Consider the following 23733-nt stretch of genomic DNA (forward strand, 5'->3'; position numbering starts at 1 on the left):
AAAAAAAGCAATTGTGACTGACCACAACTATTATATTTGTTTATTTTATTTTATTTTTTTTAATGCCAGAGGGTTGACAGTTTGAGAAATGATAGTTTTGTGGCATGTCTGTGATTTATTTTTTTTCTACAAAATTAAACAATTGAAAGAACATCTTCCAAGAGTGGTGATTCCATAATTTTTGCCAGGGGTTGTAAGTGGATGACCAACCAGGTTCAGAATTCTTTTACAGCTTCACAGCAACAGGTTGAAGACCGGCAGGATGAGGGAACAGAGAACCACCAGGAACACACTGGTATGAACAGGAGGGCTTCCTGAAGTAAATGATGTAAAAGTATCTGTGAAATGTAATATTGTAGGTTATCATTGGGATGATTGATTGGGATGACTAATGTACTTCAAGTATCTCTTATACATGCTTATTCCTAACAACCAGAAGTTAGTAATAATAAATAAAAGATAATTCACTTGGTGTTTTTATTATTTTATTATCACCTATATATGAACATGCAAGCTGATGTGTCATGTCAGCGTTTAAAAAAGTGTGATGTACTCATTCTTGTGTTTTTACATTGTCCATTTTATCAGCTTCACTTACCATATCGGAGCATATTGTAGGTCTACAATTACTGACTGTAGTCCATCTGTTTCTCTGCATGCTTTGTTAGCCCCCTTTCATGCTGTTCTTTAATAGTCAGGACCACCACAGAGCAGGTATTATTTGGGTGATGGATGATTATCAGCACTGCAGTGACACTGACATTGTAGTGGTGTGTTAGTGTGTGTTGGGCTGGTATAAGTGGCTCAGACACCTCACTGTCACTGCTGGACTGAAAATAGTCCACCAACCAAAAACATCCAGCCAACAGCACCCCATGGGCAGCATCCTGTGACCACTGATGCAGATCTCAAAGATGACCAACTCAAACAGCAGCAATAGATGAGCGATCATCTCTGACTTTACATCTACAAGGTGGACCAACTAGATAGGAGTGTCTAATAGAGTGGACAGTGAGTGGACACGGTATTTAAAAACTCTCATACCAGCACAACACACACCACCACCATGTCAGAGTCACTGCAGTGCTGAGAATGATCCACCACCTAAATAATACCTGCTCTGTAGTTGTCCTGTGGGGGTCCTGACCATTAAAAAACAGCATGAAAGGGGCTAACAAAGCATGCAGAGAAACAGATGGACTACAGTCAGTAATTGTAGAACTACAAAGTGCTTCTATATGGTAAGTGGAGCTGATAAAATGGACAGTGAGTGTAGAAACAAGGAGGTGGTTTTAAAGTTATGACTGATCAGTGTATATTTGTAAAATCTTACAACTTTTACTGTTACAAAAGTATATGAACTTACCAATGACAATTAGATTCCATTTAACAGTTCCGGTGAGGCCAGTTACAGAGTTTTGTGCTTGGCAAGTGTATTCTCCACCTTGATTTGCTGCAATCGATGGAATCTTATACGAAGAAGTATTCGCCACTACAGAGCCATTAAACAACCAGGTGTAGCTACTGGCAGGTTGAGATGATGCAGTGCAATTGAGGGTCACTGAAGACTTTGCTAATATAATGTATGGACCAGAGATTGTCAGGTTTAATGAACCATCTAAAAACACAATAATAAAGGATATTATTATAATTGTTAGGCATAACAGGCATATTATAATTATTAAGCATAACAGTGTTCATGTTCTTTTAAACTGGTCAAGAAATGACTCTTTTTAAAAGCTCAGAAACAGTTAGGAATTAAGTAGTGGTAGCTCAGCAGTTAAGGTACTGGATCAGGCCTGCAATACATTTGGGACGGTGGTTAAAAGTGTTTACCACTTTAATATTGCTTCTCACAACACTTTATACACTTTTTAGACATTATGGCACCAAGGATGTAAGCAATGAAGTGCTTAGTGTGTTAGTTTGTCCCATTCCTCCTGCAAACATGTCTTAAGATGTGCAAAAGTACAGGATTGTCATATATTTTTTTTAAACTTCAAGACAGGTCAGGACTGCAGGCAGGCCAGTCCAGTTTTCGTACTCTCTTCCTCTGCAGCCATGTCTTTGTCATGTGTGCAGCATGTGGTTTTGCATTGTCTTGTTAAAAAATTAATGGACGTCCCAAGTCAGTGATTACACTATTGCAGTTTTAAATGCAATATATATTACTGTATAGTCTAAAAATAAACACAGACACTTGGTACTTACAGTTCAGGTTGAAGGGCTCGCTGGTCTTTTTGCCCAGTCCATTGCTGGCTCCACACTGGTACAGCCCATTATCAGACAAAACAAGCTGAGTGATTGTGAGGTTCCTGTTTTGGTTGGTGATAGAGATTCTACTGGTATTAGTCTGATTTACACAGTTCTTGATCCAGTATACTGTGTTGGCGGTTCCGGTAATGTTACAGATCAGGCTGAAGCTTGTGCTGTTCATGTTCTGTGTGTTACCAGGCACCACTGAAACAGCCGTTATTGGTTCTGGAGAAAATAAAGTTTTTCCAAATGCTAAGCAACCATTTAAATACAAAACTGATTCTAAATGCTGGGTCCTTTAAAAAATGGGTCATTTAAAAATTGTATAACCAAAATACTTGAGAGGTCTTACCAAGGACAGTCAGGTTCCATTTAGCACTGCTGCTGACACCTGTGACATTTGTCGCTGTGCAGGTGTATTCACCACTTTGGTTTGTTGAAATTGATGCGATCTGATAAACAGGACCATCTGCCTGCTTGATGCCATTAAAGAGCCAGTTGTACGTAGAGTTCGGTTGAGAGGAGGCAGTACAGTTGAGAGTCACTGAAGACTTTACTGCTACAACGCTTGGACCAGAAATTGTCACATTCCAAAAGTCATCTAGAGGATAAAGATATTTTTTAAAAAATGATGGTATTTTTATGGGCCGATCACTGTAAATCAGTCTTTTAGTGACCTCAGTTATTTAGACACTTTAAAAGCAGTTAATCAGATGAGATGTCAGATTTTCAACTTTGTGGCACTAGGCCAGATGTCTACAGCCAGATGTCCAGAATGTTTCTTTAAAGGGCCCTTGTTCAGGCATCCGGAAAAGGATCAGATATGCAATAATAACAAAGAATAATGAAATGAGATTAAAAATAAAATTGAGTTATGAATGATGTCATTCTGATTACCAACAGCAAACCCAAGAAATCTGTTGTCACTTAACACAGTCCGCCGCTGCATCAAGAAATGCAACCTGCAACACAATCTACTACACAATGAAAAAAAACATACATCGTTTCTACACCGACATGGCAGCCAGAGCCATGTGGACCGAGAGACTGTAGAAACGTGCTGTGGTCAGATGATTCCACATTTTATCCAGTTTTCAGGAAAAAAAAAATTGTTGTCAAGATAAAAAATAATCCAGACTTTAACATCAAAAAGTGCAGTAATGAGTAGCAAAATAAGCACCAGATTATAACGAGGTGATGCCAGGTTTTACATGTCTTAAAAGAAGCAAGTGTTAGCTTCTCTGTTCCAAAATGTTGACTGCCATGTCAATTTGTTGGTAGTAATGAACTAAGTCAATAATATTGGTGAAAACTGGATAAAAAAAAAAAAAGAGTTTACACTTATTTGTTATAATGTCTGAAGCAGGGCAGAGACAGTAGCATAATACAATTATTAATATAGAAGAAAAGAGGAGGCATGACGTTTTTATTGTGCATCTTTTTAAATGCCTTAGAAGGAAACTTTTATAGTATTTTTAATAGTAAGGAGCAAATTCCTGAAATAGGAAAAAATTTATTTTGTTTTATTTTTGTGCCTTCTAGATGGCCCATGGAATGTGACCATCTTTGGCCCAACTGATGGGGGATCAAGTTATACATACATTTTTGCATTTATGAAAGAGACAAAGAAAACTGAGAGAACAACTCTGCAGTTGGTAGTCAAAATGACACCATTAATAAACCAATAAATTGAGGTTAGTGGTGTACTGACATTACAGGTCATTGGACTTGTTTAATACGGGTGATAAACCAGCTGGCACCACTGAATGGTTTGTTACTGGATCTGCAGCACAAAATTCCTGACCTGCTTAAATGTAATGCTACACAGCATATAGTATTTCATCAGCAATTAGTATTTTTATTTCCATACCAACAACAAGTAAGTTCCATGTAGCACTGCTGCTACTGATTGTCACGTTATTGTCTGCCTTGCAGGTGTATTGCCCACTGTTGTTTAATGAAACAGATGCAGACTGATACACAGGACCATCCACCAGCTTGACACCATTGAACCACCAGCTGATGTTACTAGGAGGTTGAGATGCAGCTGTGCAGGTAAGGGTAACTGAAGACTTTGATACCACAGCAGTTGGGCCAGAGATGGTTACATTCCATGGGCCATCTAGAGGGCAAAAAATGAAATAAAAAGATTACTTTCACTATTGATTTTCCAGAAATTATACTGTATGGTCTAAAAATATACATAGACACTTGGTACTTACAGTTCACTATTAGGTTGTAGGCCTCACTGGTCATTTTGCCCAGTCCATTGCTGGCTCCACACTGGTACAGCCCATTATCAGACAAAACAAGCTGACTGAGTGTGAGGTTTCTGTTTTGGTTGGTGATAGAGATTATGCTGGTATTAGTCTGATCTACACCGTTCTTGATCCAGTATACTGTGTTTACAGGTCCGTTTATGTTACAGATCAGGCTGAAGCTTGTGTTGTATATGGGTTGTGTGTTACCAGGCACCACTGAAACAGCCGTTATTGGTTCTGGAAAAGACAAAGTTATTCCAAGTGCTAAGCATCCATTTAAATACAAAATGTACTTAAAAATTTTATACATTCTAAATGCTGGGTCCTTTAAAAAATGGGTCATTTAAAAATTGTATAACCAATATGTTTGAGAGGACTTACCAAGGACAGTCAGGTTCCATTTAGCACTGCTGCTGACACTTGTGACATTATTTGTCACTGTGCAGGTGTATTCACCACTTTGGTTTGTTGAGATTGATACGATCTGATAAACAGGACCATCTGCCTGCTTGATGCCATTAAATAGCCAGTTGTACGTAGAGTTCGGTTGAGAGGAGGCAGTACAGTTGAGAGACACTGAAGACTTTACTGCTACAACGCCTGGACCAGAAATTGTCACATTCCAAGAGTCATCTAGAGGACATAGATATTTAAAAAAACTGATGGTATTTTTGTGAACCGATCACTGTGAATAAATGAGTCTTTTTAGTGACCTTTGTTATTTAGGCAGAATGTTCAGGCATCCGGAAAAGGACTATATATGCAGTAATAAGAAAGAATAATGAAATGAGATTAAAAATAAAATTGGGTTTTAAATGGTGCCATTCTTAATACCAAAAGCAGAACCCAAGAAATCTGTTGTCACTTAACACAGTCCGCCGCTGAATCAAGAAATGCAACCTGCAACACAAACTATTACCCAATGAAAAAGCCATACATCAATTCTACACAGACATGGCAGCCAGAGCTCATGTCATGTAGACCGAGAGACTGTAGAAACGTATGCTGTGGTCAGATGATTCCACATTTTATTTGGTTTTCAGGAAAAAAACCTGTCAAGATGAAAAATGATCCAGACTCTAACAGCAAACTGTGCAGTAATGAGTAGCAAAATAAGCACCAGATTATAAAAAGGTAATGCCAGGTTTTACATGTCTTAAAAGAAGCAAGTGCTAGCTTCGTATATGGGCTGTGCATTACCAGGCACCAGTAAAAAAGCCGTTATTGGTTCTGGAAAAATATGTTTTTTCCAAATGCTAAGCATCCTTTTAAATACAAAATGTACTTAAAATGTTATACATTCTAAATCCTGGGTCTTTAAAAATTGTATAACCAAAATGTTTGAGAGGTCTTACCAAGGACAGTCAGGTTCCATTTAGCACTGCTGCTGACACCTGTGACATTTGTCGCTGTGCAGGTGTATTCACCACTTTGGTTTGTTGAAATTGAGGCGATCTGATAAACAGGACCATCTGCCTGCTTGATGCCATTAAAGAGCCAGTTGTACGTAGAGTTCGGTTGAGAGGAGGCAGTACAGTTGAGAGTCACTGAAGACTTTACTGCTACAATGCTTGGACCAGAAATTGTCACATTCCAAGAGTCATCTAGAGGACAGGATATTAAAAAAAAACACTGATGGTATTTTTGTGAACCAATCACTGTGAATAAATGAGTCTTTTAAGTGACCTCTGTTATTTAGACACTAAGTCAATAAAAGCAGTTAATCAGATGAGATGAGTCAGATTTAGGAGTCTTTTTCAACTTTGTGGCACTAGGCCAGATGTCCACAACCAGACATGCAGAATGTTTTTTTAAAGGGCCTCTGTTCAGGCATCCGGAAGAGGACCGGATATGCAATAATAAGAAATAATAATTAAATGAGATTAAAAATGAAATTGGGTTATGAATGGTGTCATTCTGATTACCAACAGCAGAACCCAAGAAAACTGTTGTCACTTAACACAGTCCGCCGCTGAATCAAGAAATGCAACCTGAAATACGATTACCCAATGAAAAAGCCATACATCAATTCTACACAGAAATGGCAGCCAGAGGAGCTCATGTCATGTGGACCGAGAGACTGTAGAAATGTCTGCTGTGGTCAAATGATTCCACATTTTATCCAGTTTTCAAGAAAAACTGTTGTCAAGTTTTCTGTGTCAAAGATGAAAAATGATCCAGACTTTAACAGCAAATGGTGCAGTAATGAGTAGCAAAATAAGCACCAGATTATAAAGAGGTAATGCCAGGCCTTACATGTCTTGGCCCGCGGGCCAAATCCAGCCCGCCACATCATTTTATGTGGCCCACGAGAGCTTAAAAGACCTATGATTGTTGTGATGGTTCGAGTACTTACAGACGCACTTATAATTTAATGGGACACCTGCAGCTTTAAGCGGCAACCGTTGACCTTGTAGTCATGGCAACTAACTTTGACCTTCGCTAAGTAAAATCAGTAGCGTAAATAATAATAATTATACAACAGTTAGTTCCGACCTTACAATCTGATTGGTTGAGAAGCGTTCTAACCGTGATGATATTTGTGATAACAGCACGGCCTTTTCACACCACAACTGTATTACTCCGCCGACACGTTGCCAGTAACAACAAGCTTCTTGCACATAAGCCGGACTGTTTGATGCCGATGCACATCCTACAGAGCAGCCTTTTTTTCTAACTGCACAATGAACAGAAGTGTGCAGATTAACATACACAAATGGCGCAATAACTGTAATAAATAACTAAATTCTATCTTTTCATTAATTTTATTTTAAGCTTTTTCTCCTTTTCCTTTCATCTTCGCTTATTCATATTCGCTTATTTTTTTTATTACAAACTAGCGTTACTTTGTAGTGTTAAACTATATGCCTTTTTTAGCCTACTGTGTTAAAGCAGGGTACGGAATTTTTACCATTGCATAGCAGCAACTCATTCGTTGTGGAACTACTTTTTGGCGGAAGGTATTGTCAATATTAAAGCATATTTAATATGAAATTCAGGGCTTCTTTGATTTATTTTTCAAAAACTGTTGTATAAAAGCAATAGAACACTTGAGGTCATGGGTTATCGCGAATAACATCACGGCTGTAATGATCTACAAATCACAGCCGTGATGTTATTCACGATAACAGACGCCCTCTCGTGTTCTATTGCTTAAGCTTAAGTAAATTCTCTTGCAATCCAATACAGAAGCATCGCCTCTGTATCACCAATACAGTAGTAGACATTTATATTCTCAGTTGTTTGTAAATGTTTAGCAAGAATGTTACAGCATTTCAGTTACGAATTTACTGTAATTCCGTAATTAAATACAGTTGTTACCATTACTGAAGCAAATAGTATTTTTACAGAAAATGCTAACTCATTAGCGCTATTTTACATTTGGTTACATTTCATATTGTACTAGATGTAGCACTTAACTACAGCTATGTGCATGTACTGTATTAAGTTTTTTATTGTTTTTATTGTTTGTATGTTGTAGTTTTACTTCAATCTGAGAAGCAAATAAAACCGACCTAACTGTATTTTGGAGGGAGTTGTCTGTCTGTCTGTCTGTCTGTCTAGCTGAGAAAGGGGGAAAACTCTTAGTGGTGGCAGAACAATTGTCATAAAATACACTGTAAAATTGTACATTAACTGCATCTCCCACAATGCATGCCAATTTTGTGACCTGCAAACCAGCTGGCACCACTGAACGATTTGTTATTGTATCTGCAGCACAAAATTCCTGATCTGCTTAAATGTTACGTTACACAGCACATAGTATTTCATTAGCAGTTAGTATTTTTATTTCCTTACCAACAACAAGTAAGTTCCATGTAGCATTGCTGCTACTGGTTGTCACATTATTGTCTGCCTTGCAGGTGTATTGTCCACTGTTGTTTAATGAAACAGATGCAGACTGATACACAGGACCATCCACAAGCTTGACACCACTGAACCACCAGCTGATGTTACTAGGAGGTTGAGATGCAGCTGTGCAGGTAAGGGTCACTGAAGACTTTGATACCACAGCAATTGGGCCAGAGATGGTTACATTCCATCGGCCATCTAGAGGGCAAAAAATGATATAAAAAGATTACTTTCACTATTGATTTTCCAGAAATTATACTGTATGGTCTAAAAATAAACATAGACACTTGGTACTTACAGTTCACTATTAGGTTGTAGGCCTCACTGGTCATTTTGCCCAGTCCATTGCTGGCTCCACACTGGTACAGCCCATTATCAGACAAAACAAGCTGACTGAGTGTGAGGTTTCTGTTTTGGTTGGTGATAGAGATTATGCTGGTATTAATCTGATCTACACCGTTCTTGATCCAGTATACTGTGTTTACAGGTCCGTTTATGTTACAGATCAGGCTGAAGCTTGTGTTGTATATGGGTTGTGTGTTACCAGGCACCACTGAAACAGCCGTTATTGGTTCTGGAGAAGACAAAGTTATTCCAAGTGCTAAGCATCCATTTAAATACAAAATTCATTCTAAAGTCCTTTAAAAATGGTATAACCAATATGTTTGAGAGGACTTACCAAGGACTGTCAGGTTCCATTTAGCACTGCTGCTGACACCTGTGACATTATTTGTCACTGTGCAGTTGTATTCACCACTTTGGTTTGTTGAAATTGATGCGATCTGATAAACAGGACCATCTGCCTGCTTGATGCCATTAAAGAGCCAGTTGTATGTAGAGTTCGGTTGAGAGGAGGCAGTACAGTTGAGAGTCACTGAAGACTTTACTGCTACAACGCTTGGACCAGAAATTGTTACATTCCAGGGGTTATCTAGAGGATAAAGACATTAAAAAAACTATTTTTGTGAACCGATCACTGTGAATAAATGAGTCTTTTTAGTGACTTCTGTTATTTAGACATTTTTAGTCATAAAAAGCAGTTTGTCACACTTTGTGGCACTAGAACAGATGTCTAGAATGTTCAGGCATTCGGAAGAGGACTACATATGCAATAATAACAAAGAATAATGAAAAGAGATTAAAAATAAAATTGGGTTACGAATGGTGTTGTTCTGATTACCAACAGCAGAGCCCAAGAAAACTGTTGTCACTTAACACAGTCCGCCGCTGCATCAAGAAATGCAACATACAACATTATTACGCAATGAAAAAGCCATACATCAATTCTACACAGAAATGGCAGCCAAAGCTCATGTCATGTGGGCCGAAAGAAGATGTACTGTGGTCAGAGGATTCCACATTTTATCCGGTTGTCAAAGACAAAAAACAGACTTTTACAGCAAAAAGTCCAGTAATGAGTAGCAAAATAAGCACTACAAGATTGTAAAGAGGTAATGTCAGGTTTAACATGTATTAAAAGAAGCAAGTGTTAGCTTCTCTGTTCCAGAATGTTGACTGCCATGTCAATTTGTGGGTATTAATGAACAAAGTCTATAATATAAAGTCAGACAAATCTGCTGTTTGTAGTTTTGATAGGGTAAATGAGCACTTTGCTAAGATATTATCACAAGACCCATGATGCTAATTAGAATAATTACAATAAAATTAAGGTACCTTAATGCAAATTGCATTAACATTATAAAGATTATATCCAGGTTGTTACTTAGTATTCACTGATTTACAGGGATCAGCACAGCAAAGTAAACATGGGCTTACAAAGTCTGCATTGCAAATACTGCACTACATACTACCCCCTTTAAGTGTGCACTTTGTTGATGTTTAGATATGGATACAACCATAGATGATCACTGGAAACTGAACCTACTGATCTAAGAGTGAATAGTCCAAAAGATTAAAAATTGTAATCTCACCAATGATGCTGATGTTTTTGCTGATTGTGACAGATTTGAGAGTTGCTGTGTTCTTGGCAGTGCAGCTGTAAGTGCCTGCATTAGTCAATGTCACATTATTAAGCACCAAAGTTGGTGTGTTTTTATTGAGTGTAGTGCCGTTGAGAGACCAGCTGTAAGTTGCTGCTGGGTTGGAAGTAGCAGTACATGTCAGAGTGATGTTTGATTTTGTAGAATATGTTGTCTGGTCTGGTGAGGCTGTTATGCCCACATTGCTGGGACCATCTATGGAAATACAATGCCAGTTATTTCATATTTATTATTCTATTATTCTCGTAAATATTAGTGTGACTTTATACTCACAGCTGACATTGAGAGTCACTGTTGGACTGGTTCCACTGCTGACACTGTTTGCTGCCATACACTTAAAAGGACCAGTGTCATATCTCGTTACATTAGTGATGGTGAGAAGACTTCCGTTGTTAGTTATCTGGACTGTGCTTCCGTTAGCTATCACAGAGCTGCCGTTGTACCATGTATATGTTGATACTGCTCCAGTGGCTGAGCAGTTTAGTGTGACACTGTCAGTAAACTCCACTGGAGCTGTCTTACTTGCTGTCAGAGTCACTTGCTTGATTACCTCTGCAATTATAAAGACACAAAGGTCCATATTAAGTTATAAACTGATGGTTGGCTACAACAGCTATATCATAGATGAGACTATCTAAGGAAAGACTACTTTCACATAGTTATTTTTATTCACATAAGATAAGGCTACATTTATTCATATGGAAATGGATGCAACATCCAGACAATACAGTGTATCACAAAAGTGAGTACACTTCTCACATTTCTGCAAATATTTCATTATATCTTTTCATGGGACAACACTATAGACATGAAACTTGGATATAACTTAGAGTAGTCAGTGTACAGCTTGTATAGCAGTGTAGATTTACTGTCTTCTGAAAATAACTCAACACACAGCCATTAATGTCTAAATGGCTGGCAACATAAGTGAGTACACCCCACAGTGAACATGTCCAAATTGTGCCCAAAGTGTCAATATTTTGTGTGACCACCATTATTATTCAGCACTACCTTAACCCTCCTGGGCATGGAATTCACCAGAGCTGCACAGGTTGCTACTGGAATCCTCTTCCACTCCTCCATGATGACATCACGGAGCTGGTGGATGTTAGACACCTTGAACTCCTCCACCTTCCACTTGAGGATGCGCCACAGGTGCTCAATTGGGTTTAGTCCATCACCTTTACCTTCAGCTTCCTCAGCAAGGCAGTTGTCATCTTGGAGGTTGTGTTTTGGGGTCGTTATCCTGTTGGAAAACTGTTTTCGAAGGGAGGGGATCATGCTCTGTTTCAGAATGTCACAGTACATGTTGGAATTCATGTTTCCCTCAATGAACTGCAGCTCCCCAGTGCCAGCAACACTCATGCAGCCCAAGACCATGATGCTACCACCACCATACTTGACTGTAGGCAAGATACAGTTGTCTTGGTACTTCTCACCAGGGCGCCGCCACACATGCTGGACACCATCTGAGCCAAACAAGTTTATCTTGGTCTCGTCAGACCACAGGACATTCCAGTAATCCATGTTCTTGGACTGCTTGTCTTCAGCAAACTGTTTGCTGGCTTTCTTGTGCGTCAGCTTCCTTCTGGGATGACGACCATGCAGACTGAGTTGATGCAGTGTGCGGCGTATGGTCTGAGCACTGACAGGCTGACCTCCCACGTCTTCAACCTCTGCCGCAATGCTGGCAGCACTCATGTGTCTATTTTTTAAAGCCAACCTCTGGATATGACGCCGAACACGTGGACTCAACTTCCTTGGTCGACCCTGGCGAAGCCTGTTCCGAGTGGAACCTGTCCTGGAAAACCGCTGTATGACCTTGGCCACCATGCTGTAGCTCAGTTTCAGGGTGTTAGCAATCTTCTTATAGCCCAGGCCATCTTTGTGGAGAGCAACAATTCTATTTCTCACATCCTCAGAGAGTTCTTTGCCATGAGGTGCCATGTTGAATATCCAGTGGCCAGTATGAGAGAATTGTACTCAAAACACCAAATTTAACAGTCCTGCTCCCCATTTACACCTGGGACCTTGACACATGACACCAGGGAGGGACAACGACACATTTGGGCACAATTTGGACATGTTCACTGTGGGGTGTACTCACTTATGTTGCCAGCTGTTTAGACATTAATGGCTGTGTGTTGAGTTATTTTCAGAAGACAGTAAATCTACACTGCTATACAAGCTGTACACTGACTACTCTAAGTTATATCCAAGTTTCATGTCTATAGTGTTGTCCCATGAAAAGATATAATGAAATATTTGCAGAAATGTGAGGGGTGTACTCACTTTTGTGATACACTGTATGAATAAAGTTGTATCAGTGTATGTTTGCTAAAAAGTTAAAGGTTTATATCATTTTGAGATCACAGATCTTTTTCAGAGAGATCTTATTTATTTTCTGCTATTATATTTTGTTCTAAACAAAGAAAAATGTATAGTGCTTATAAAAGTTATTATTAATGAACAAGTACTAAGTAAAAGAAAAAAATGTTGATAAAAATATGTATAAACTGGCCTGCTAATGCCAAGTTCACACTATTTGACTTTCCAAGTTGTCAGGTCGCTGTACAGTTCACACTACACAACTGGATCGCTTGTAATCTTTGGTGTGGCTTTCACACTACACGACTGATCGGCGATAGGGGGTTTCACACTACACGATCTATCACCAACTCGAATCGCAGGCGAGCTTCTCTGGTCTCCCAAACTACGTTTTGTCACCAAAACAAACGCGAGAAGTGACGAGAGGTTTAATGATACCTTGTCTAAAAATGCACGTAACAAGTAGCGAGCGATCAAAGTTTGTCTGGTGATGTGCAGCGTTAAAGCAACGAGGAAAAATAAATGAATCTGAGTGGATTTGGCTACACGAACAGCAGGGATTGTTCTATAGTGAGTTGGAGGTTAATAAATATTTTTGCAATGCAATGATGTTGTAATGTTTTGTAGAGAATGATAGGGTAAGAAATACTGTAAAACTTGTGTGTGTGCTGATGCATTCCGATTTAAACTAATGTATATTATGCCCCTGTTCCAACTACTCCCCAGCGTTTCCTCTCACCCTGTATCTTGCGTTCTCGTTGGCTGTTCGACATAGCACTCACTGCCAGTCAGGCAACTCAGATCCAGATATTTGACAAGCTAGATATCTCTCTTCGGTTGCTGAACGTTTGGCAAGTGCTCGAGTTGTTGAGTAGTTCGCACATAGCGTTTGAGAGCCGAGTTTCGATTGCAGAGCGATCACAGAGCCGGCAAATGTAGTGCCGACCAGTCGGTGAGCTAAAATCAGGGCAAAAATCTTGTAGTGTGAACTAGGCATAACACGACCTGGCCAGTATGTTTGCATCAGTGTCAGAGCCACACAAAGTACTCTGAATAAATATCCAGCAGCTTGTGTTTGTACAATGCCAAATCCGAAAAGCTGGAACAGTATGAAAAATGCAAATTAAAAAAAGACTAAAAACTGTAACAAAGGCAGCACAGTGGCTTGGTGGGTAGTACTGCTGCCTCACAGCAAAAAGTTCATGGGTTTGATTTTTCAAGTGGAGCGATCTGGGTCCCAGACAGTATGAACCCAAGAACCTTCATTTTATTTGTTAATAGTTAACACAGATACCAGGTGAGGACATGCAGGCAGGGCAGTCTAGTATCTGTACTCTCTTATTCCGCAGCTGTCCTTTGTAATGTGTGCAGCATGTGATTTTGAATAGTCTTGTTGACAAGTGTATGGATATCAGTTGAAAGGACATCGTCTTGATAACAGCGTATGCTTGATATGTTTGAGATCCGGTGCCCATCTTTGCTCCTCAGATACTGTTTTTGTTCAAAATCATGATTACAATCACCTATTGACATCACATAGACGCACTTTGTAGTTGTACAATTACTGACTGTAGTCCATCTGTTTCTCTGCATGCTTTGTTAGCCCCCATGCTGTTCTTCAATGGTCAGGACCCCCACAGGACTACCACAGAGCAGGTACTAATTAGGTGGTGGATCATTATCAGCACTGCAGTGACACTGACATGGTGGTGGTGTGTTAGTGTGTGTTGTGCTGGTATGAGTGGATAAGACACAGCAATACTGATGGAGTTTTTAAACACCTCACTGCTGGACTAAGAATAGTCCACCAACCAAAAATATATCCAGCCAACAGCACCCCATGGGCAGCATCCTGTGAACACTGATGAAGGTCTAGAAGATGGCCAACTCAAACAACATCAATAGATGAGTGATAGTCTCTGACTTTACATCTACAAGGTGGACCAACTAGGTAGGAGTGTCTAATAGAGTGGACAGTGAGTGGACACAGTATTTAAAAACTCCAGCAGCACTGCTGTGTCTGATCCACTCATACCAGCACAACACACACTAACACACCACCATCATGTCATTGTCACTGCAGTGCAGAGAATGATCCACCACCTAAAAAATACCAACTCTGTGGTGGTCCCGACCATTAAAGAATAGGGTAAAAGCAATATTAAAAAATATGTAGAGAAATAGATGGACTACAGTCAGTAATTGTAGAAGTACAAAGTGCTTCTATATGGTAAGTGAAGCTGATAAAATGTACAGAAAGTGTAGAAACAAGGAGGTGGTTTTAATGTTATGGCAGATTGGTGTATATCAACAAATAAAGTTGACCAGTCAGAACATAAAATATCTCGGGTTCATACTGTCTGCAATGAAGTAAATGCAATAAATGATTCATTTTTAATTAATTTAATTATTTATTTATTTTGCATGTTTTATACTGTCCCAACATTTTCTGATTTGGGGTTGTAAAACCACGAACACTTCTGTAAATGAAAATCAAATTACACACTGAAGCTAAAACCTAAAATATTGAGTTACAATCAATTTTGAACATTGGACTAACCTGTGTAAAAATGAAATTAATCACAAATATAGTTTTGTTTGTTGGTTAAGGTTTAGTGAAGTATTAATTGTTTGTGTGCTTGTCAGACAGTATAGTTGAGGAATCTTACCCACTACAGTCACGTTCACTGATACTTTTAAATTTGGCGTAATGCCTTGCAGAACGTATTCACCAGAATCATTCACTGCGATTGGACCTAGATTGAGCTGGTGGGTGGCACTGTTGTATGTTACACGGTTGCCATAATCAGTGTCCACTGAAGCATTTCCTGGGTACCAGAATACTATAACCAACCCATTATACAGCCAGCTACCGGAGTGGATGGTAGTTGCAGGACTCAGTGTGATGGTGAGATTTCCTCCTGTGGGCACAGGGTTCTCAAGTGGAACCAGATCCAGTGCAAATGTGCCTGAAAGGAGACAGAAATCAGAATAATTATAAATAATATTAGTGCATTAAGAAGCATTGATTTCAGGTTTCCACTCTACATTGCAGGATCTGACAGTGGGAAAAAGAGTCTCATAAGAGTTGCACGTTATAAATAGAAAGTGTTTTTTTTTAAGTGTTTCTGGTTGTCATACAAAAAGGCCAAAATTCTAAGATTTACATTTGCTACAATGATGTCCTTACGATGATAAGTTTTGAGAAATACATGAATTTTTAAATTTCTTAGTATTTGGCGCTACTGAAAAGTAGAGCTGGGCGGTTCCTGAATCACCAGGGTTAATGATTCGAATCTTCATACTGAATCAGGAATCATGAGTCCAAGTAGGGCTGGGCGATTTTCACGATTAATTCGGTTAATTCGAATGAACGTTTTCATCCGATGTTAGAATGTAACAATCGCGATTGTTTACATATTTTATATTTTCATTAAAATACCAACATGTCACGAAGCAGAAACTGACGAGACGCTCGCGGAATATAAATCAGGGAAAGTTTAATATAAAAAGGGCAAAAACAGTGTACAAAACCAGGTCAGAGTCCAAAACCAGCGAAAACCACAACAGTAAACGGAAGACAACAAGGATTATACACTGTAACGGTTAGATTCAGTAATAAAGAGCGCAAACGCGATCAGCAAAACAGAAGAGTTTAATTAAGATTCACTGAATCAAACACCGCTGAACTGAATCAAAATACATTTACTCGCGTTACTGTAATTAAGTAGTTTTGTGTACTTTTTAAAGTAGATTTTAAAGCCGGTAATTTTACTTTTACTTAAGTAAGTTTTGTATTAAGAATTGTGATTCGCTACATTTTAAATCACATCCGTAACTGAGTAAAAAAAAAAAAATCGCGATAGGGAGTCGAATCTTTTGGCTCGGTTCCTTGTAAAGAGCCGTATGTATGTAACGCCTCCCAATTAAACACATTACACATCCCTAAATGTTTTAAATGTTGTATCAATAAACAAACAACTATTGTGAGATTTATATCCACTTATAGACACGCTCTTCTGTTAAATAAGTAACGTTTACTCTGAGTACATTTTAAATGAATTACTTTTTACTTGAATAGATTTTTAAACTACAGTAGTAACTTTACTCGTACTCAAGTCAAAATGCATTAAAGTAGTAGTACTTTTACTTGAGTACAATGTTTTAGTACTCTTTAAACCTCTACTGACCGGGACATGTGATAGTCACGTGACAGTCCGTTGGAACATGGGAATTGTAGTCCATGTTGTTAGAAGCAGAACGTGCCCCCTCCATCCACCCCCCAAAGCACAAGAGGACAAAAAGCTGAGCTGAGTGATTACTTGATGCCCCCCAGTGTAGATACTGATACAGACTCACTAATTCCTAATGTAAGGAGGTTCTGCGGAACATTATTTAAAATAAAAGTTGTTTGTGAGCTATTCTTAGATAATAGATAAGGATATAAATAATTCAGATCTCTATTTTGTTTTAATTATTGTTAATTATTGTGATATCATTGTTATAAAGTTCGAGTCCCTTAAAAGGATAATTATAGGTGGTGATGTTACTATTTTTGAACTTCTGCAGCCTTTAATTACAATGCAAAAAAAGAAATTTGAGTCTTATTTTAATTGCATTATTCAAGAACAAAAAAAATCTAAATCGTAATCGACAATCGGGTATAATTTTAAAATAATCGAGATTTTTTTTTTTTGCAAAATCGCCCAGCCCTAAGTCCAAGGTCTCAATTAACCTGGATCCTATGAGTCCTCTGACTGTAGTACACAAGGCGAGTAAGCAGACTCACCGGAAACACCACAGACTCAGATGATTTGGCTGAACCGGCTTCACTCCAGTCCGTGAATCTAAGTACTAAGTTAAATATTCCAATAAACAAGCGATTAAACACTATGGTGTTTGTTATGTGGCTGATTTTATGCACATGCTATTATTATTATTATTATTAGTAGTAGTAGTAGTAGTAGTAGTAGGGGTATAGATTAGTAATGTAGCATATTTTCTTGTAAGCAAAACAACAACAAAATATAGTTATATTATTATTAAAATGCAAATGCTTACAGGTTACTTTAGTACTGTACCGCTTAAGGAGTATCATAGATCTTCCCTCATTGTAATTTATTGACTGTTTGTTTTGGTGCCACTGTGGCTGCCTGACTGGGTCAAGTTGGCACCATGGCAATTTGTTGCTGACCATCCCCTTTGAACCCTTGACCCATTAATATACCCATGAGTCAAAAAAATGAACCGAATTTACAACCACTACTGAAATCAAGTAAACACGTGTAAACTGACCCATTCCTTTGTACAAAAACAGTGTAGTTAAGGTACTGGACTAGTAATCAGAAGGTCAAAATGCCACTGTTGGGCCCCTGAGCAAGACCCTAATCCCTCAGTTGCTTAAATTTCTATTCAGTCACAAACTTAAGATAACAGTGTCAGTTAAATGTGAATAAATCCTTGGTGTATTTGTCTTGCAGTATATTGAATTTAGAGGTTTGTGATGTGAAAGAGTATTTTAGTTTTTTTGTAATGGAGTGTGTTTTGGGTATACCCAGTGTAAATTAGTGGACCAGCTGCTTTACTTTGACTTAGGTGAACAAAGCTGATTTCCTTTAAAAAAAAATCATTGCTGTCTACTGTTGTATTAAAAGATTTTAACATTAATTTGTACTGTAGCTGGAGCTGCGTCTTATCTACAGGTTTAAATTAAAGGGTGGCGTAGTCTTTCAGTCCTATTATGGAGGATCAGTTACACAGATTTTACATTTCTTAACAGGTACTTTCAAAAAAAATGTTACAAACAGTGCATAATAATTATATTAGATGTGCTTATATGATAATAATAATAATAATGATATAAAAATATATTTTATAGTTTAAACAACACCTTAAAGTGAATTAACACCTTTCAGTGAAAATAATAACAACAACATTTATTTCTACATTTCATTTGAATGTATGCTGTTAAATGTATTAAAGTCTAATGTAATAGCTTAAATATTTAAGATACTAGTATGTTTAGTTGCAGTTTTTTGGTCATTTTTATAACACATTTTACTTGGTGTGTTTAGATTGAAGTTATGACATCACTAAAGCAGAATTATAACACTCTTAGGTAACAAAGAAACAGCAATGGTTCTATCACACATTATTAAGCTTTTTCTTAATTTCTTAATTTTTTATATATATACACGTATATTTTTTTGTTTGAACAAGATTAAAGTATTTATAATTAGGAGGATACAGCATTAAACATGCTATGTCATATTGAACAAACAGCAACTTATATTGTGTTGTAATTTATTTAACTGTTTAACATTTTTTACTCAAATGTGTAAAGAAAAGTCAATCATCAAGCTAATAAATACCTGATATGAAGATTACGATGATAAAATTAAAGCAACATAAACTTTTGTATCCCATGTTGGTACTCTGATCGAACGGTTCCTACTTGATGGTGCACCTGAAAGATGAATAAGGCAATCATCTGAGTGATGCTGCAAATATATTCGCAAACATTTGCACAATTTACAAAAGGCTTGTGCAATATCCCACCCCTAACATGTGATACCCTCATGCCCACACCCACTCAAACCCAGATTTGAGGTTAAAGGGTGTGTTGTCTTTACTGTAGAGTTGGTACTAGATCGTTGGTACCCAGTTACCTAATAATGGGTCCTCCACCCATCACAGTTTAGGACTTTTAGTCAGATATGAAAGGCATTTTACTTTCATCTGTCAGTACAAAGAGCCAGGAGTGTCACAGAGGACAAAAAAGTAGAGCTCAAAGGAACATTCAGATTTCTAATCCTCAGGGTTTTCAGTTTCACACAATACCTATGTTGTTAGTAGTATTACTTTTATTGTTGTTGTTACATTTGCTAAAAAACTTAAAATTTGGGGAGACCCTTAAATTAAAAAGCATATTTTAAAGGCATTAATTTGTCTTTAAGGTACAGGACTGATCCACTGTGACCCTGACCAAGAAAAAACACTTTAGATAAATGCTACCCATCGAACCACTGCACCACCATTTTTTTTTATCCCTCATCCCTCAAATAATGTTCATGGCCTGCATATATTGTCAGATTTCAGGAAATCACCAGGTCTTACAAGGTCTGAAACTAAATACCAACCAGCAAAGCAAAACTGAGCACCACAGAAAAATGACCACACCTACACAGATCAGTTTTTTTGTAAGCTTGATTAACAAATTGCAGTCAAGAATTTACCAACAATTGTTAGGAACATGTACACTTTATATCCAGCAGTATGTGGAATTGTTAGGCATCCTATTCCAAAACCATGGCCATTAATACACGTAGAGTTGCACCTCCCCCTTTGGAATTATAACAGTCTCCACTGTTCTGTGAAGGTTTTCCAGGTTTTCCTGTCATGGACTGGTGACCTGTCAGGGTTTTTCCTACATTTTGCTCAGTGAATTGGACTCATTAAAACCCTGACTAGGTTAAAGTGGTGGTAAAACAGACAATTAATTAATGAATGTTTGAGAATCTGATTTTATTTTGCACTTTGATGTGTGATATTTTAAGTAACACAAGGCAACTAACAAAAGGAGAAGAACAGCCGATGTCCATTGCTTCATGGTCACACAATAGTCAACCAGTTTGTGTCACATGGGTGGAGAAAGGACTCAAGTGCAGAGATAATATAAATAATGATTTTATTTTTAAATGGGAAATAATAAACAAAACACACAAAACAGAAGCAAAACAAATAAACCCCGATGGACGGCGCTGGGCAACAAAAAAACAGAAAGAGGAAAAATAAGGAAGGCTGGACACGAACCCTGGTCGTTGAGAGGGGAACCGGGCGCGTTACCAGCGCGCCAATATAGCACGGATGAGGGGGTGTATGTGTAAGCGCTGAAGGCGCTACTGTGAGCTGACGCGGGGATAGCAAACCTCCGCTGAAAACCTAGCCCCAGCACAGCGGTTGGCTAGTGTAGGTCGCAATCGGCGGACACTTCGCCTGTGGAAGCACACCGATCTGAAAGAAGAGAGAAAATCAAATGTTTAGTTAGGCAAGCTCACAGGTGCAGATTCGAACCGGGTAATGGCGTTATAGCCAAGCGCTTGACGGCATCGCCACCAGGCAGTTACTGAACCCACTAGCGCTGAAAATAAAAGAGTTGGATTAGAACCGGGTAATGGCGTTATAGCCAAGCGCTTGACGGCATCGCCACCAGGCAGTTACTGAACCCACTAGCGCTGAAAATAAAAGAGTTGGATTAGAACCGGGTAATGGCGTTATAGCCGAGCGCTTGACGGCATCGCCACCAGGCAGTTACTGAACCCACTAGCGCTGAAAATAAAAGAGTTGGATTAGAACCGGGTAATGGCGTTATAGCCGAGCGCTTGACGGCATCGCCACCAGGCAGTTACTGAACCCACTAGCGCTGAAAATAAAAGAGTTGGATTAGAACCGGGTAATGGCGTTATAGCCAAGCGCTTGACGGCATCGCCACCAGGCAGTTACTGAACCCACTAGCGCTGAAAATAAAAGAGTTGGATTAGAACCGGGTAATGGCGTTATAGCCGAGCGCTTGACGGCATCGCCACCAGGCAGTTACTGAACCCACTAGCGCTGAAAATAAAAGAGTTGGATTAGAACCGGGTAATGGCGTTATAGCCGAGCGCTTGACGGCATCGCCACCAGGCAGTTACTGAACCCACTAGTGCTCAAAATCAAAAGAGTTGGATTCGAACTGGGTAATGGCGATTACAGCCGCACACTTACCGGCGTAGTCACCCAGTGGTTCTCGAATCCAATAACAATTGTTTTAAACTAGAAATCCCCAGAAATCGCCTATGGCGCAGTTCGGGGGGAACAGAAGGCCCCTTCTTCAGCCGCAGCTAGAGCCAGTCTGTTGTAGGAAATAGGTAAAGAGAACCAAGTTAAGCAAGCTCCTAAATGTGCATTCGAACCGGGGTTGCTGGCAAGACAGCCGAACACTTAACGGCGACGCCACCCAGCTGGTTCGGAATCCATTGGCAAAGCGCTGTAGCTCAACGCTGATCAGAGCCGCTAGTGCTAACTGCTAAGCGTGAAAACAAATACCAGTACGAGGACTGGACGGCTTCGCACCACGCTAATTCTAAGAGAGGTAAAAGCAAAAGACTAACTATCTCGACCTTGCAGTCTACACACCCGAATGGCCTTGTGCCACCAGGGGTACCACCTAGTCCTAAGAAAGAAGCGTGGTGGAACCGCCATCAGCCCTCACGGACACCGACGTGCCAAACAAAAAAGGGAAACAAAAGCAGAAGGTGCGACGCCTGCAGCCTGGCGGCATCCCCTTAAATAAGGGAACCGCAGCTGCAGGTCGTTCGCCCTAACAAGCTGGCCTATTATTTAAAGCCAAGCTCGTTGCTGCTCTGTAAGGCCTGTGACGTCAGGGAAGAGTGGTAAGTTCCACTGATGCCACAGAACCTTACAGTTTGAAGCAATTTTACTGAAACTTTGTTGCAAATATCTTTTCCTGGTGATGATCCTAACAGATGACACTAAGATCATTGGACTAATCCAGGATGGAGATGAGTCTGCATATTGGCAGGAGATTGAATGGTTGGTGCTCAACCTAGAGCTGAACACTCTAAAGACTGTAGAGATCAGTGGTGTAACTAGGAGCTCATGGACCCCAGTGCAAAAAAATTTTGGGCCCCCCTCATACTGTATATATACTTTCTGTATATATACTTTCTAAAACGTGACAGAACTTTAATGGAAAAACTCAACTTTGCATCAATTCTAATTGGTCCATCGAGTTTGATTGCCAAAAATGCTGCTAAATGTTCTGTGTAAAAGTGAAAATAAAAAAATATGAGGAGGAAATCTCACCAATAAAGCAGTTTAGCAAAAGTGTGATGTTGTAGGTTCTGTATTTATTCCTTTAAACTATTTGTTTCACAGTCTGAGCATTGTTATTCAGATAACTAGTTTAACCATGGGGCATTGAGACATGTATTATTACTGCTTAGTTGTTTGAGAGGAGAAATGACGGTATCGGATTGGTATTGGCAGTTACTCAATTAGCAGTATTGGTATCGGACATAAAAAATGGTATCGAGCCAGCCCTAGTTTGTATTTTGTAGAGAGATAACAACAGCCGAAAACAAATTCCTTGTGTGTGTAAACATGCGTGGCAAATAAAGCTGATTCTGATAAACATGAGGAAGAAGTCGTGGTTCCTCCATCTTCACAATCACTAAATTTAAACTTTCTTAAACCAAAGCACAGACTGTGAAGTAGATCTCCACACATTTTATTCCACAAATAACTGAAAAGGTTTCTTTTTGAACAATGCTTTATTATTCTATTATTAAACCAGTCAACGCCAAAGGCAAACTGTGTCACAACAGTGGGCTGCAATTCATAAAATGTAACACATACACCCTGTTCACATACAAACACACTTGTAAATAAGAGAATAAAAGAGAAGATAAAATTAAACGAATCTTTAAGCTGCAGTTAAGGTTAAGGTCTGCACCATTCTAAAATTCCACATATTATCCTTTTGCGTCTTCCAGTTGTTGTATACACAGGGCAATATGTGTGTATAACCCAGGCACGTGCACAGATAGACCCCTAGTGGTGCTCAAGCACCTGCCCTTTTGCCCTAGATGAGAAAAGTGCCCTTTCTGCTGGAACCCATTTTTTTCCTACATTCATCAATATTTAAAAATAAAAATTACCCTCTCTGTCATCAATTCCCCCCAAAAGTGTTTTGATCTGATCCCTGCCCCTCCCTCCTCCTCCTCCTCCGGTTAGCACTTATGCAGTGCTGAGCGCCAGGCCAAACTGCTGCTACACACTTCCCAGATAGCAAATTTGATATGGCCCGAATCTGGGCCACGTCCGGCACTTACTTGTGGCCCACATACCACATGGAATGATGGCACAGATGAGGGCCAGATGCGGTTGCTGGAACTCGGCCGTTTTACAGCCATAAAAGGGCCACATCTCAGCCACCTTTAAACCAGCAGGGCCAGAAATGACCCACAACTCAACCA

General features: G+C 39.2%; 1 protein-coding gene across 1 annotated transcript; it reads right to left on the reverse strand.

Moving 5' to 3' along the window:
- Positions 1-234: 234 nt before the first annotated feature.
- On the reverse strand, positions 235-23683 carry LOC134310091 (carcinoembryonic antigen-related cell adhesion molecule 5-like). The gene is made up of 15 exons (XM_062991608.1): positions 23590-23683; positions 15367-15666; positions 10643-10921; positions 10301-10564; positions 9049-9300; positions 8668-8943; positions 8316-8567; positions 5873-6121; positions 4899-5150; positions 4479-4754; positions 4127-4378; positions 2609-2857; positions 2212-2481; positions 1367-1618; positions 235-314 (listed from the first exon to the last, which is right to left on the reverse strand). The coding sequence occupies exons 1-15, from the start codon at positions 23681-23683 to the stop codon at positions 235-237; spliced, it is 3597 nt and encodes a 1198-aa protein (XP_062847678.1).
- Between the last annotated feature and the right edge of the window lie 50 nt (positions 23684-23733).

The sequence above is a fragment of the Trichomycterus rosablanca genome, chromosome 3, assembly GCF_030014385.1.
Source record: "Trichomycterus rosablanca isolate fTriRos1 chromosome 3, fTriRos1.hap1, whole genome shotgun sequence".
Lineage (NCBI taxonomy): Eukaryota > Metazoa > Chordata > Actinopteri > Siluriformes > Trichomycteridae > Trichomycterus > Trichomycterus rosablanca.